At 42.2% G+C, this 14,438-nt stretch overlaps 1 protein-coding gene and 1 non-coding gene across 3 annotated transcripts in view; both read right to left on the reverse strand.

Annotated features, from left to right (window-relative positions):
- Nucleotides 1–14,438, reverse strand: part of EPB41L4B (erythrocyte membrane protein band 4.1 like 4B) — a 115,295-nt gene that overhangs the window by 37,785 nt on the left and 63,072 nt on the right. The window contains exons 15-16 of one of the 2 annotated variants that reach the window (XM_039870661.1): nt 11,198–11,262; nt 7,711–9,373 (exon numbers count right to left, since the gene is read on the reverse strand). In XM_039870661.1, the coding sequence (XP_039726595.1) occupies nt 9,226–9,373; nt 11,198–11,262 (213 nt within the window). In that variant the 3' untranslated portion in view covers nt 7,711–9,225. Of the gene's footprint in view, nt 1–7,710; nt 9,374–11,197; nt 11,263–14,438 lie in introns of those variants that run through there. The other variant, XM_039870662.1, reaches the window with a different exon arrangement.
- On the reverse strand, nt 12,698–12,816 carry LOC120608816 (5S ribosomal RNA). The gene has a single exon (XR_005654525.1). It is a non-coding gene; the product is annotated as a 5S ribosomal RNA (ribosomal RNA).

Here is a 14,438-nt window from a genome sequence, read left to right on the forward strand (position 1 = left end):
TTTTTCTCGTCTGAAAAGGTCAAAATTAAAATTTGGGGCCATGGTTTAGATTTTTTTACATGGACTACTAATTGGCAGAAGAAAATTTTCCCAATTTGTATTTATTTGAAGACATTTTCCAAGCAATCGACTTGGGAATGTCTAATTCTAGTGTTAGTACAGATAATGTCTGAATCCACATAGACTGGGAGCTCTTGTTTTGATTAGTTTAGTTGCTACAAAAGTGGCATCGTATTCAGCATCAGTTCCCAGTGCCGATTACGGTACCTGGCACAGCACAGAAGCAAAGCAAATGTTTGTTGAATGAATGTTGTAGTGCATCAAATTTTAATTCTCCCTAGGTAATTTATCAAGTGTCTATTCATAAAAGCTTCACTTTGGTCGCAAATTCTCCAGGTTTCCCATATATTATAGTCTCTGCAAAACTGCAGAATAAAATATTCTATATTTTAAGGAGTGAGGAGAACCTTTAAGGTTTGGTGATAACTGAGTATCTGGTGTGAGCTACAGTAGGAGATATGCCTCCATCTTTGAGTCTGAAATTTTCCTTTGGCGAAACTGCTATCAAATGGCTGTAAGCAGAGAAACAGGCCTTGAAAATCTCCTTCCAGAAAATCCACGTTAACGTGATGTTATTCTTGCTAAGTTTTGCAATGGCTTTCTAATTGTGTGTGAGGCACCGAGAAACCGTGAGGAAGGGCTCTAGAACTTTGTGGTGAGATCTAGGATTTCTGCAACTCCAGATCAATTTCAGGATCTGAGTCCAAAGAATAAATATTTTCACGAGTTCAATTTTACACTGAGGCTTATGACTAAGAGTGTATTCGATCTCTTTCCTGTCTTAAAAAAAATACTGTAAAAAATATAGTTGTTTTCCTTTAGAGCATTTGCTTCTAATAAATCTAATGGTGCTTTCCCTTCTTGGATTCTTACAGATATTTTTGCCTCTCATTTCTGTATTCTAGCACCCACTCTTTGCCTTAAGTGAAGATCCCCCCCTTTTTTAGGTGGGTAACAGCATTGACTTGCCCCTAGTCACTGCTTTAAATGCTTCCCCACGCAGTATCATACAGGAACCCTTAGGGAACAGTACGGCAAAATAATCATCGCCAGGAAAACGCAGCTGCTAGTGTGTAAAATAATGTTGTAAGAGCCAGTTCTTTATCATCCTTTGCACTTCAAGAGCTATGGTAGACTCGGCGTGAGCTCAGAGTGTTATTCTTCCACTCTGCAGCACCATCCAACTCATCCAAATGAATAAAATTATTCATTCCAGAAAGAAGTTCAGGTTCAATGAATAAAAATGCATGCACTATTAAGGACAGGTTTTAGATATCTAACTGCAAAAGATACTGGTGTCAGCAGGAGCTGGAGCTGAACACTGGAGACATATTTCTGAGGTGATACAGATGGGATTAATCTATTTTGGTTTTTGTAAGTGCTTAAAAATCTTCTCAAAGGATCCTCTTGCTGCTCCCCAATTCTCATAGGTTTTTTCAGAAGTTTCAATTATAAATATCCGGTTAGCCTCTGAAGCTATACACTGGGTCAGCCTCTGAAGCCATACACTGGGCCTAATTTTAAGGGCTTGCTTAATTGCCTTTAATACAGATACAGCGTCCATTAGTCAGCACAGGATGATGCTAGTTGAGCTGTTAGCACAGCAATACCTCTTGCTTTTGAGGTCTCAGCTGCAGAAAGTGGATGTTGAAACCATTCACCATTCAGTAGGGGACGATTAGGTAGGTTTCTGTGTTTCTTATAACATGAGCCTACGGGGATGTTCCTCTAATTATTCTAACCTTTTTTTAGTGAATTGCTTAAACTACAGCAGTTTTGGTATTTTAAAATCTGCAGCCTTTGCTCCAATGAAACTATTGCTGAGTCTTGGGATGTGGCCGTGATTTTAGATCCAATGTATTAGAATTTTAAGTGAAACCAAAAGCAAATTCGTCTGTCCCTGATCAAATGCCCCAGGGAAATTCACAATGTCACGAATTTAAGAAGTCTGAGTGGAAAGTTCTCAATAAACTCCCAAACAGGAAAGGAAACATGGGTATTAGAAATTAATTCCTTTCTCCTGGCTATTTTTATGCTGCCCTTATTCCAGGGCATGGTATCATGCCGACTGTTACCTGAACTTCTGGAAAGCTGCTTTCAGAAAATGTCTGGTAAATATCAACTCTTCCCAGCCTTTCCTTCCTTCACTGTTAAAAAGGCTGAGATGACATTATTAATTTTACTTCATCAGCCTAATCTTTATTGAAGAGCATGACTCAAGAATAGGGGTTCCAGATGGTTCACAGAAAACAAGTAACAAATGGCCTTCAAAGAAAAGAAAGGCAGGCAACCTTGCTTATGGAGAAATGCAATTAACACAACTTCTGGTTCTTACTCATCAGACTAACAACAGTTAGAAAAGTTAGCTAAGGCTAAGACTTTGCTTCGGTGGGATCACAGGGGCCCTGTCAAAATAGATGAGGTGTGTGTTGAGGGGAAGTGTGGGGAGGTGGGGCCAGCATAAACAGGTAGAATGTCGTTGGAGGGAAATTTCATCAGACAATATCCAAATTAAATATACACATACCTTTCAACCCAGAGTCTTTATTTGTAGGGAATTTATCCTACAGATAGATTTGTTCAAGTGCATAAAACAGAATATACAAGGGCAGCAGCAAAACTGTAATTTTAGAGATTCGAGGCAGCTTAAATGTCCATCGATATTGATTGGTTAAATAAATATGTGCTTATTTATATGTGGAATAGCTCTAGACTGACAAGCAAAAAGGCTAACAACATTTTGCTTCTGAGAAAAACTAGGGAGCTAGGAATAAGAGGGTGAAAAAAAAACTTACAGATATTTTTTGTTTGAATTTGTCTGTTACCTATATAAAAAAAACCACAGTGCTTCCCTTTATTACTTTCTAGTCTCCAAATGGTTAAAAGTTTGCTTTGTGTAGATGAAATCCCAAGTTGGGGTGAGTTGGGAACCGAGCAGATGCTGTTTCAATTCCCCAAACTTCTGAGTCCCAATTATACCAGCAGAATGGATTCTCAGAAGCCACACCAATGCCTTCCTCTATGCCCATTTTGCCATGTGCAGATGGGAAAGCATGGTCCACATTCAGCCTGGACAATTATTTCCTAGGATGCCCAGACAGAAATATCATTTTTATTTTTTTATCCCCTCTCAAAAGATCTCCATGGTGTTTCTGCTCTTCGCTTGTTATGAGTTTCAGAGATGTGTTTTTATGTATTAGGTTAACCTTCCTCCACCTGATCTTTCCTTTGGAACCAAGCACCTCTTTCCATTGCTAAACTTAGACCACACATCTCAGCCTATCAGCCTATGAGACAAACAATTCCTTAAGCTAAACTTGGAATCTCCTTGTCCTGTTTCTCATCACATGGACTGTGCTAAGACCTTAAATCTCAAAAACCACTAAAAATTGCTACTAGCTAGCATCAAACATTGTGCAAAGCACCTTACATACATGTCACTGAATTCTCCTAAACAGAGAAATATTGTTAAATTCCATTTTGGGATGAAGAAAATGAGGCAGAGAGAAGAAACTGGCCAAAGGGTCCCATGGCTAGTGCGTGGCAAAGTTGGGATTCAAACTGTGTGAGATTCCAAAGCGCCTACATTTTACCTTGCCAGAGAACGACAGGCTCTCGCTCTAACAAAACCACCACTGCACACTGGATTCCGCAGCCCTCTCCTGAGCTGGCTACGTCCTGCCATTTTGCTTGTGCAGACTCCCACCTGTTTCGTTCCCCCCCCCGCGTGGGCTCTAATCTTGGTCTGGGCGGTTAGACTGGTATGGGCCCAAGCCCTATCCTTCTCTAGTGGTTGGAATTCACTAGCCCCTTGGTTCTAGAGGAAAGCATAAGAATGACGTAGATTTGATTTGATAGACTTGGGGGGAGGACGGTTGATGAAATTAGAGCCATATACAAAATTGCTAGAATTCTCACATTCTTCTGCTTCGCCATGAGCCTGAGGAAGTATAAAACTATGTTGTGCAGACAGATCCAGCAGCTTATTATGATGTATCTATCTACTTTTTTTACTAAAAAAAAAAAAGAGTTGACCTCTACTCGGAGTTAAAATTAAGCCATTAAACAATGGCAAACATAACCAGATAGGAATCTGTGCTTTTCCGAAGTGAGATCCTGCACTTGCCCACCTCAGACTTTCCTGCGGTGACTGTTAAAACCACCTACATACAGCCTAACAATCTCCATTTTTAATAAGCTGTCTGAGCGGTTCTTTAGTTCCCTAATTTGGGGGAAATGGGCCTGCTTGCAGAATGACTGAGGATTTCTTTTGCTGAGGCTCAGCTAAATGCCAATTTCACATCTGTTAAACCTTTTAGATACCCCTGCAGCTTCTAAAAATGTGCCCCCTTTCATTTCACAGTTGGGTCTCTCTTTAACAGTAGTTTGCTTCTCTCTCTGCCTTCCCTTGGTATTTGATGCCTACTATAACAAAAAGGCAGAAGCCAATCATTCTAGGTCTATTTAAGGTATTTACCTGGTACTTTTGGAAGATTTGGTCAGTAAGGGAATTAACTCAGAGCCAAGTTTGGGAAATATTGATTCAAAGGGATCGATACAGTTACTCAGGGAATTCTTTGATGAGCTCAGATCTTAAAGGACTAGTTAAAAGCTGGAAAGTCAAGGGCCACGAAAACGGTCTATCATTAGTGGTGTTCAGTGCAGGACCCAGGAGGCTGGAGCCACTGACCGAGAAGGATGGGGCAGTATTAATTGGCAAGAAAAACAAAGGACTGTCGCGTTGTCCTTATTCCTTCATCTTCACTTTAATGAGCACCATTTTCGGTGGACCAAGAAACTAAATAAGCAAGAGGGTTTTATAGGCCGAGGGAATCACCTGGCATGATTTCAAGACTTCCAGTCCATAGGAATTATATGCATCTGATGACACTGTAGGTTCCCTGTTAGCTATTCTGAAGGATCATCGAAAAATAATAGATGATACAAGACCAGTGAGTACCCGAGTTTAAAAAATGCAAAAAGCTAATTCCATTAGTTATGGAATACTGAGGTTGGTTTTGCTGGCAGGTAATACTCCAGAAGAAATAACTAGTTTGTGACCTCTCCAGAAGGAACCGTGGATTGCCTCAAATGAGTGTTTCACTAAGAAGAGAATAATGCTCAAGCCCTACTCCTTTGAAAAGGGGACTGTCGTTGAATGACATGGCTGCCACAGTGCTGGAGGAGGGTGGTGAGGTGAAAAGGGTCTTAGACATCTGGGTAGGAGGCACCGGAGGAGAGTAATGGAGTTATGAGCTGGAGGTGATAGAGGTTACTAGACCACCGGTGTGTAGTGTTACGGACTAGTCTGGTGGTGGTGGTGGGTGGCTTTCTAGTTAGTAACTAGATTTCAGTGTAGTAAACTCTTCGTTATCTAATATGATCTCGTGACGACATGGATTCACAGGGTCTCAAATGGCAGAATTAGTGCTGAGAGGCATTAGAGCACAGGGGTGGAAGACACAGGCTTTGGAGTCAGAATTCTGCCTTCCCATCTATCATATGTGTGACCATGTGCCAGCTGCTCAGTCAAACCCTAAGCCTGAGCTTCCCATGTGTGGAAAGGACACTACCTACCTAGTATCAGAAAGATCAGGTGAAGTGACATATGTACAGTGCAAAGGACAGGTGTGGTTATTAGCCCCCCACCCCCATATATTACCATGCATCAGTGTCAATATACCAGAGACAGATGGACTGTTCTCTGCCCGGTAGTAACACTCAACATCACACCAATGCCTCAAATGAGAACACCGTAGACACACTAAATGATATTTGATGAAGTTGAAGCCAGAATATACATGGTGGCCATGTCCTACTCCAAATGCGATGCCCCAGACTGGATACGGTTGGTCAGATACCTTTGGACCAGCTCAGAGATGACACATTAACTGTCAGTTATTTTGACTGATGTTTTCCTTAGAATGAATGTGGAATAATGCATTCGCTGAACAGATATTCACTTGCTATCCAGCAGGCACCGGGGAACAAAGGTGAATACGACACAAAGCTCATACTTAAGAGCATACTGGCTTCAGGATGAGATGAAGAAAAGAGGCAGCTTTAATACCAAGTGGTGAGTGCACCATTGATATGTATGGAGGCTGAGGGGGAGTGGAAGACAGCCCAGAAATTAGCCCAATTGCAGAGGTAGGGCGGTCAGAGTCCCTGGGAGAAGACCGAGTCTGAGTAGAGTCTTAAGGCCTGAGCGGGAGTTTGGGCAAGGGGGATGGGAGTGACAGCATTCTCGGCAGAAGGAACAGTATTTGCAAAGGCGCAGATGGGAGAAACAGCAGGGTAGGGGGGATATCAGGAACTACAAGCCGTGGGATGTTGTAGGAGTTTAAACAGGAAAGCGAGAGATGGGAAAAGATGCTAGCCAGAGCCACAAGACAGAAGCAGAGTGGAGGAACTCCACAGAGAAGGACTTGGACTTCATCCGACGGGTGATGGAAAACCCTGGCAGATGTCACGCATTGGAATGACACAGTCAGATGGTGTTTTAGAAAAACAACTCTAGTGGCTGTGAGAATGAACTTGTCGGGAGAGATTGGAGTCAGGGAGCTCATAAGAGCACCTCTCAGCCAGAGAAAAGATGCTGCTTCAAGGACAGTGTTAGGAGAGAGGAAGGTTAAACACAAACTCTAAGGAGGCTGAGTAGAACAGATCCGGGGACTGCGCGGATATGGACGGCAACAGGGAGATGTCGACGATGCATAAATTCTTACCATGGGCAGAAAACAGAGAATTTGGACTTTTTTTTTTTAAATTTCCTTTCAGTAAAAGAAGAGGGATTTTCATTTTTGACATGTGGAGTTTGAGGTGTACGTGGAACATACAAGTTGAAATGTCAGTTTAAAACTCATAGTAGTCCGAGTTAGAGATAATGGCTGCAGTGCCACAGCACTAACAAATCATGACGGGATGAGAAGATCCAGGCAGACTGTGGTAAGTGAGAACAGCAGTGGGCAGAGGAAGGACTCCTGGAAAGCAGCAATATTTCATACGATGACAGAAGCAGGGGCTGTAACCCAGACTGAAGAAGAAGTCAAAGGGCTGGAGAATCAGATATCACAGAAGCCAAGGGAATAAAGTTCCCAGAAGCTGTGGGTGATCATTACTGTCAAATGCAGTAGAGAGAGGTCATCCATTAAACCGAAGAATGAAAAGTGTACGTGTGATTGAACAATTAGAAGGCCATAAATATGCAAACTGGTTAGACTTCTTGGTTGCAGACATCTGAATCCACTCAAGTTGTATTAAGCACAAAGGTATTTATTGGAGGGTGTTAGAGTACACAATCTCTAGGAGGCTGGAGATACAGGTTTGGGGGTCTTTCCACCAGGAAAAGGAGTTGTAGCCAGGATAAACACCCACCCGCACCACAGAACTGTTAAAGGGGAAAAAACCCCACTGCCACCTGTGACCAGGTACTAGAATGTTCAGCAGAGTCGTTCCAAATGAATAAATGCCTCAGCCAGTACTGCAGACAGAGCCACTCTATCCAAGAGCAGCTCCATTCTAGGACGAGCTTGCTCCATGCCTAACTAAACGCTCACCTTCAGACTTCCCAAAGCTCACTGTCACATCACCTTACGTCATCCACAAAATGATACTTCTGCGCAGCATAAAAATGAAGATGGAGTCAAAAAAAGTAAGAATAATCTTTATTCCTTGGAAACACAGTTGTAAAAATGTATCAATAAGATTAAAAGATTCAGAACACATTTATTTGTATGTAGCACATACACTGAGGATCAGCACATCCGCTAAAATGGAATACACCTGTAAACAAAAATCTTTGGGACAGTTTATAAGTGATAAGAGACTCCACTGTGCAAGGCATGAAGAGGATTCTCTCTTTCTGGATAGATTTTTGTGGTAACGAAAAACAGATCAGGTTTCAGTAATAAAATATCTCAAGAGATGTCAATATACATATTTTAAAGGCTTAAAATGGGCTGAAGTACAATTAGATATATAAAAGCGGCATGAGAATTTATTTCACAAAAATATTAATAAAAATATCTCAGGCCTTTCTAGAGAAAAATGTTTGACTCATGGCTTGAAATGGGGGGTAGTGGGATAAGAATAAATATTTTGGCATGAGTTCTACCCTAAGAGACAACATATTAATCTCTGGTTCTACAAAAAGACTGTGCAACACTTATCCTATCCAAGTCTACAGAACGCTTTGGCACAACTTTACTAAAATCTTGTACGCTTTAACGTGAGCCATAAATGCATCTCGGATTGCATGTTGCTTTTTAAAAGAGTGAAGTCCAGGGTAAAAACTAACCCTCCGATTCTACAAATTCTGACAGTGTATATCCATAATTATGCTGTCTGAAATCATGCAAGTTATTAGCAGCACCAATCAAGATATTAAAACATTATTCTTGTCTTCGAGCAGCAAATTCTATCAAAACAATGCTATGCAATTTATGATTAGCAAGATCTCTAAAATTCAAAGTGGCTAAACTGTTTTAAGATTGGAAATTCAAAGTCTCCCTGCATTATATAACATCTAACAGTTATACACTTTATTTAGCTTCTGAAGGGGGTAACCTCTCTTAGAGAAGGGGACATTGCAGTTTCCCTATATTTTAAATGTTATATTCTCAGCCTAAAAATGTTAAATTTTTAACAAATGACTGAATTTTAGAGTTGGGAAAGACCTTGATGAACATTTAGCCCAACCCACTCTTTTCAGATGGGGAAAGTGAGGCCAACCAAGGGGAATGCCTTGTCTAAAATCACAAAAGACACAGGCTGCACCCCAGCTATCTCCAGTCCCCCATATTCCTGGTATTTCTCTGCAGAGCTATCTTCCCAGGTTTTTCTGGTTTTATTTGGTCTCATTCATTAAATAACAAAGAAATATCAGGTATATAGAAATAACAATAAACACAGACTTTTACTCTAATTTTAAAATCAGAATGATTCCTGAGCCTTTACCTACCTTCATTTTATTGAGAATGCAGTCAACAGTAAATTATGACTAGCTATCGTGATTATTTTCAAACACGTACACGGACACCGAAAACACCTTTCAGAACTATTCCTTAGAGACACTTTTACAAACACATCCGTGTGATGCCAAGGCACTTTTCATGGAATGTAATGAAACTGTGATGGTGAATGGAAGTGAGATGCTTCAGTCTCTCAAAGCGCGGTCATGAGCTTATCTCGATACATCATACTCTGCACTCCTCCTAAGTTCTTCTGGTTCTGGTTGTGGACATAATCGAAATGGCTGTCATCTCCACTGGCCGACGCTTTCCAGTGAGGCCTGTCATCCTGAAAGGATGGCCTGTTTTGTTTGCAGAGTGAATGGTTAGTGGGGGAATGAAAGAAAATTCAGAAATGTGAGTGAAACAACATAAGCACAAAGGGAAGGGGCAGGGAAAACCATGAACCACGTGAATGCGGATGGCCTGCAAACTGAAATGAATGGATTGTCTACTTTATTTTTTAAATTCAGATGTGGGTCATCTATTAACTGCCAAGTGGACGAAAGCTCTGTCTCTGGTTGTGCCGTCATCCCTCAAAGGGTGTCTGATGATCGGGTCAGCTTGGGGAAAGCTAGGTGAAGGTAAAAAGGGTCCTTTGCCAGGGGACCTCTCAGGGCTGTTATGCTAATGTTCTCTATGAATGCTTATGAAGTATTTGCCAAAAGCGTTGGACCAACAAGCTTTTTCTTGGGGCAGGCATCTCGTACGGCACTTCTCTTAACACAAAATGCTAGGCCCCACTGCCAGAGATTCTGATCCAATAGGTCTGGGGTGGAGCCGAGAATCTGCATTCACAAGCTCTCAGGTGATTGATTGATGGTACTAGGGCCAGGTAGGTGGGCCACATGACAGGAACCTTCCTCAGAATTCCTGGTGTGAAATACTGGGCGAGGGCATGCCTCAGAAGGAAACTAATGTGACAAACTAGGCAGTAAGAAGTATAACATTTTGTAAAAACAAAGTTAATAAAAACATCATTGCTGTAGATCTCTTCTGTTTCTCATGTCTGGAAAAATAAACTGCCTCGGCAATACAGAAACATTTAGAATTCTTACTGTACTACTTTAACTCGCTTTAAAAAGTTACATGAGTATCGAGTGTTTGTGATAAAACTGCTCTGTTGTCCTACAGGATCCGCCCCCGCCCCCCCAACGTGGGAAGACCTATGAAGAAACAAGTGCTCTCGTTTGCCTTGCTCTAACCAGACTGATTTCCATCACTGTCCTCTCTCAAAGAGCAAGGCTCGCAACCTCACCAAGAAAGAACTAAGCAAACTGAATTCACCAACTATGTTTCTGAAAGAGCTGTACACATAAACACCAATTAAAGCTGATCTTAAAAGGAATATTTGCCTTTTCAAAGCTAGCATTAAAACACTTCCAAGCCTATAAACTATAAACACAAGGCAGGTGCCAGTTTACTTAGGAAGGGTTATGTGGTAAGTTAGGGTGGAGGCGAGTAAACACATCCCTCAGGCTAAATCCCACTTACCATTTATTTTCGTAAACAAGTTTTATTGGAACATAGCCACACCCATTCATTTATGTATGTCTGTGGCTGCTTTCAAGTTATTACAATGGCAGAGTTTAGTTGTGACAGAGACCACAACGCTGAAGCCGAAAATATTGACCATATGGCCCATTTCAGAAAAAAGTTTACTGACCCTGGGTTTAGAGAAAGATCTACTGCCACCAAAAGCAAACTCCCACCCCATCCCTGAAAAAAAAAACAAAAAAAACCAAAAAAAAACCTTTTAAAAAAACCCACAACAAAAATCCCCAAACTTTAGTCACATTTTTTAGTAAATGAATTCCCAGGACAGGAAAACATGACTTTATAAATTTTAAGTAACATTTCTAACACAAAACCAAACCAAAAATATCTGAGGTTAGAATGACTTAAAAAAAAAAAATCATTTTTATGTCATAAAGCATAACTTTAGTAAATCCAGACTCTCCACTGGCTTCTTTTGCTTTGCAAATGATTAATCTCTGCCATGACAAGGCACCTCTTAACAGTTGTTGCTGATGCAGGATCTCAAATTCATGACTAAGTAGAACTTGAACTTTTCTGGAGAAAAGGAGAACTTGTGAAAGGACAGCTCTGTGAGCTCAAGCACTTACCTTACATTTGGAGAGTGAGGGTGCCACCGGGGCTGGCTGGGGTGGATATTGGGAAGATACTGAGGCTAGAAAGAAAATACCAAACCTGATTATTCGATGACCTTTCGATTTCAATGGTCTTCATTCACTTTGTCTCTTACTGGCATCCACCCGAGGGGCCCACGGGGGTATGAATGGAAAGGCTATAACCGAACCCTGGCTGGTGGGAGGGAACGTTTCCCAGGATGATCGCGTTTCCCGCCACAAAGGCTGGGCGCTGGGAAGGCTGCCCTAGGAAGAAAAGGGAAAGCATTGCAAGGGTCTCCTGGAGCACCCAGGACAGGTAATATTCATCTCTCCCAAGGGAACAGACTGGAAGCTGCCAGAAGGACAGGGAGAATGGTCGGCAATGTCTTCAGAAACAATTTTTGTCACTACTGAAAATGACGACAACCATGGCGACAGTTACGCCTGCACGGAGACAGGGAAGCACTTTCTTTCTCCCTTATTTATGCAATAAAAATAGTTTTCTAAATTGTGATCCGAAACCATCCAGAGCACTTATCATCCTGATAACACAGAAGGAAGGAAGAGATTTGTCCATTTTAAGATGAGAAAATAGATCCAGACTGGTGACTCACAAAATGACCTGGGGTGACGACGAGATGGGGCTGGCTGGAGAGCAGGCTGTCTATCCACTTCTGGCCTGCAGGGGGCAGTGGTCCTAGACGATGCCAGGAGCCACTGGGCTTTTTTCTCAAGGCTAAACTTCCTACCTGGCAAAATGGGTCCTTCTGACATTTACGTTACCGCGGTCTTGCCACCACTCCTCTTTTAATTACTTCTTCCCCCTCTTCGTCCTTCCCTGCTGCTTTGGTTAATAAGCAGAAGGCCGCTCTCCGTTATGGAAAATTATCAGCAATTCTGTACATTCAGTTTTCACGGACCTGAGATGCCTTCCTTGCCTATTCTGTATTCCAGAGGCCTCTCTCCTTCAAAGACGCCTGTCAGCAAGCTAAGTCTGCAGCCTCCAAAAGGACATGCTGCAGGAAAAAGGAATCTGGAGAAAATATCTCAGTTGTAGAATCTGAGAGCTGACCAGGGCTTTAGAATCTCCCTGATTCCGTCTCTTCACATTTGCCCCTCTCTCTCAAGGGATACAGAAACCCAGAGTGTTCAGGCCCAAAGCTGAACTCTTTCAGGTGTTTCAGTCACACAGCCAGGCCTTAAATGAGGTCTACTAACTGGGTCTTCAACAAAAGTGAACAACTAGAAATGGACCTTCTGTTGTACTCCCCGTCTTCAAACATAACCAAATCAGATTCAAATCAGGGTGGGCACCTTATTCACAAAGACCCAGAGGAAGGATATTCCTGAACCTTTCCTGGTCTCCTTTGGCAATTAACTGACAGTCTATTTTTTTTTAATTAATTTATATTTTTTACTTTTTTAGGCGAGGCAACCCTTGGTTGACCTCACAGATTGCAAAGACTTTGTCAGCTTACGATCCCTTATTTTTTATGCCTACAGCACCTGGTCTTCCTAGGTGGTCTCCCATCCAAGTACTAACCAGGCCTGACCCTGCTTAGCTTCCGAGATCAGACGGGATTGGGCTTGTTCAGGGTGGCATGGCTGTAGACTTAACTGATACTCTAAAGCTGTCAAGGAGTGTTTTTTTTTTTAATGTTAACCCAGAAGGTTCTCAATCAAGGCAATTATGTCCCCCTGAGGACAACTGAAAATATATATGTGCATTTTCACTTGTCACAATGACCTTTAACTATTGGACAGGGGAAGAGCGAAGCTAAACATCCTGGGACTCTAGGAACAGTCCCAAACGATAAAGAACTTTCCCTCCCCAAACGCCAACAGTGTCCTCACTGGGAACACAGCAATCCATCCTTTGCAGTTGGCTAACCTTGCTGAGCTCAGAATAAGATAAATGCTGCAAGTCCATCCCGCCCTCTTGAAAACCTCTCTCAGCACTCAGATGCCTATCAGGCCACTTCTCAGGCCGTTCTCTTCCTGGTTAATTAACTCCCAACCCTTGATAGAACAACACAGAACCTCTCCGACTGCCAAGGTGCAGAGGACCACTGATTCCCAAAGATGTTGAGAGCAACGACATGTACGTAACAGCTTTTGTAGATCTGATTTCAACAACTGCCTTGATGTTCATTTCTGAGCAGAGAGAGCCTGCAGCACGAGCTCACCCAGGAGGCTGGTGGGGAGAGGGCAGGGACCGTGCTGAGCTGGGACTGCTTTGCTTCATTTAATTTTTTTCTCTCCTTCAAGCAGTAAATCACCCATGAACAACTCTTCCCTTCCCCCTCAACATTCCAGACACTCGCACCTGACAATCCCTCAAAAACAAACAAACAAACAAAAACAATCCGTGAATAAGATTTAAGAATCTAAAGAAGAAGATGGGGAAACTGCCTTTTCCCTACCAGGAGCAAAGCACATTTTATGTGTTCTTCCCTAAAACTCAGAAGTCAAGTTCAGGTTTTGCATATTAGGAATATGATTTCATGTACAGAAGATGATATCACAAAAACCTTCTGAAACATAATTTGGACACCTGGTAAAGATAATGTATATGGGGATCCCTCCCCCATCTAAAGAATTAATATCTGCAGATCAAGAATGAGACTAGTTAGAATAAGGCTCCAAAGTGAACTCATTATGGAGTAGCTTTGTTACTGTGACATTCAAAACCAGACTGGTGACAGGACACAGAAACCAGGGAGAGCAGTGTCCGGTGGACATTCACACCCACCCAGGACACGAAAGCTGATCCCAAGTTAGAAGGTCATCAGACGTGGATGCTGCCTCTAAGCACAAACAAATGACAACCTAGGAAGCGAGGGACACATCATCAATCCAGGGTTCCCCCACCTGGCTGCTCGTGAGAACCACCTTTGGAGCTTTGAAGCTCTCTAATATCGAAATCCCACCTCCCAGGGTTTCTGGTTCAATCAGTCCAGGGTAAGGCCCACGCACCGGTTATTTTTTTTTAAAGTTTGCCAGATGGTTTTAATGTGCAGCAGAGTTGAGAACCACTGGTGCAGGCGACTTACATTCGAGGGGATCCAAGAGGTTCTGGGGAGGAGAGGGCTCCGAAGGATATCTTAATGTACAGATTAGGAGGCAAAGAAATTCCAGGCAGACGAGTATAGGCAAAAGAATGGTGGGAAGAAATTCTGGGGCAACGATGACGTAATTCCCTGAGAGCTGAATATATGTTGTGTTGAGTGGTGAG

This window comes from Pteropus medius, unplaced genomic scaffold (genome assembly GCF_902729225.1).
Source record: "Pteropus medius unplaced genomic scaffold, Ma_sr-lr_union100, whole genome shotgun sequence".
Lineage (NCBI taxonomy): Eukaryota > Metazoa > Chordata > Mammalia > Chiroptera > Pteropodidae > Pteropus > Pteropus medius.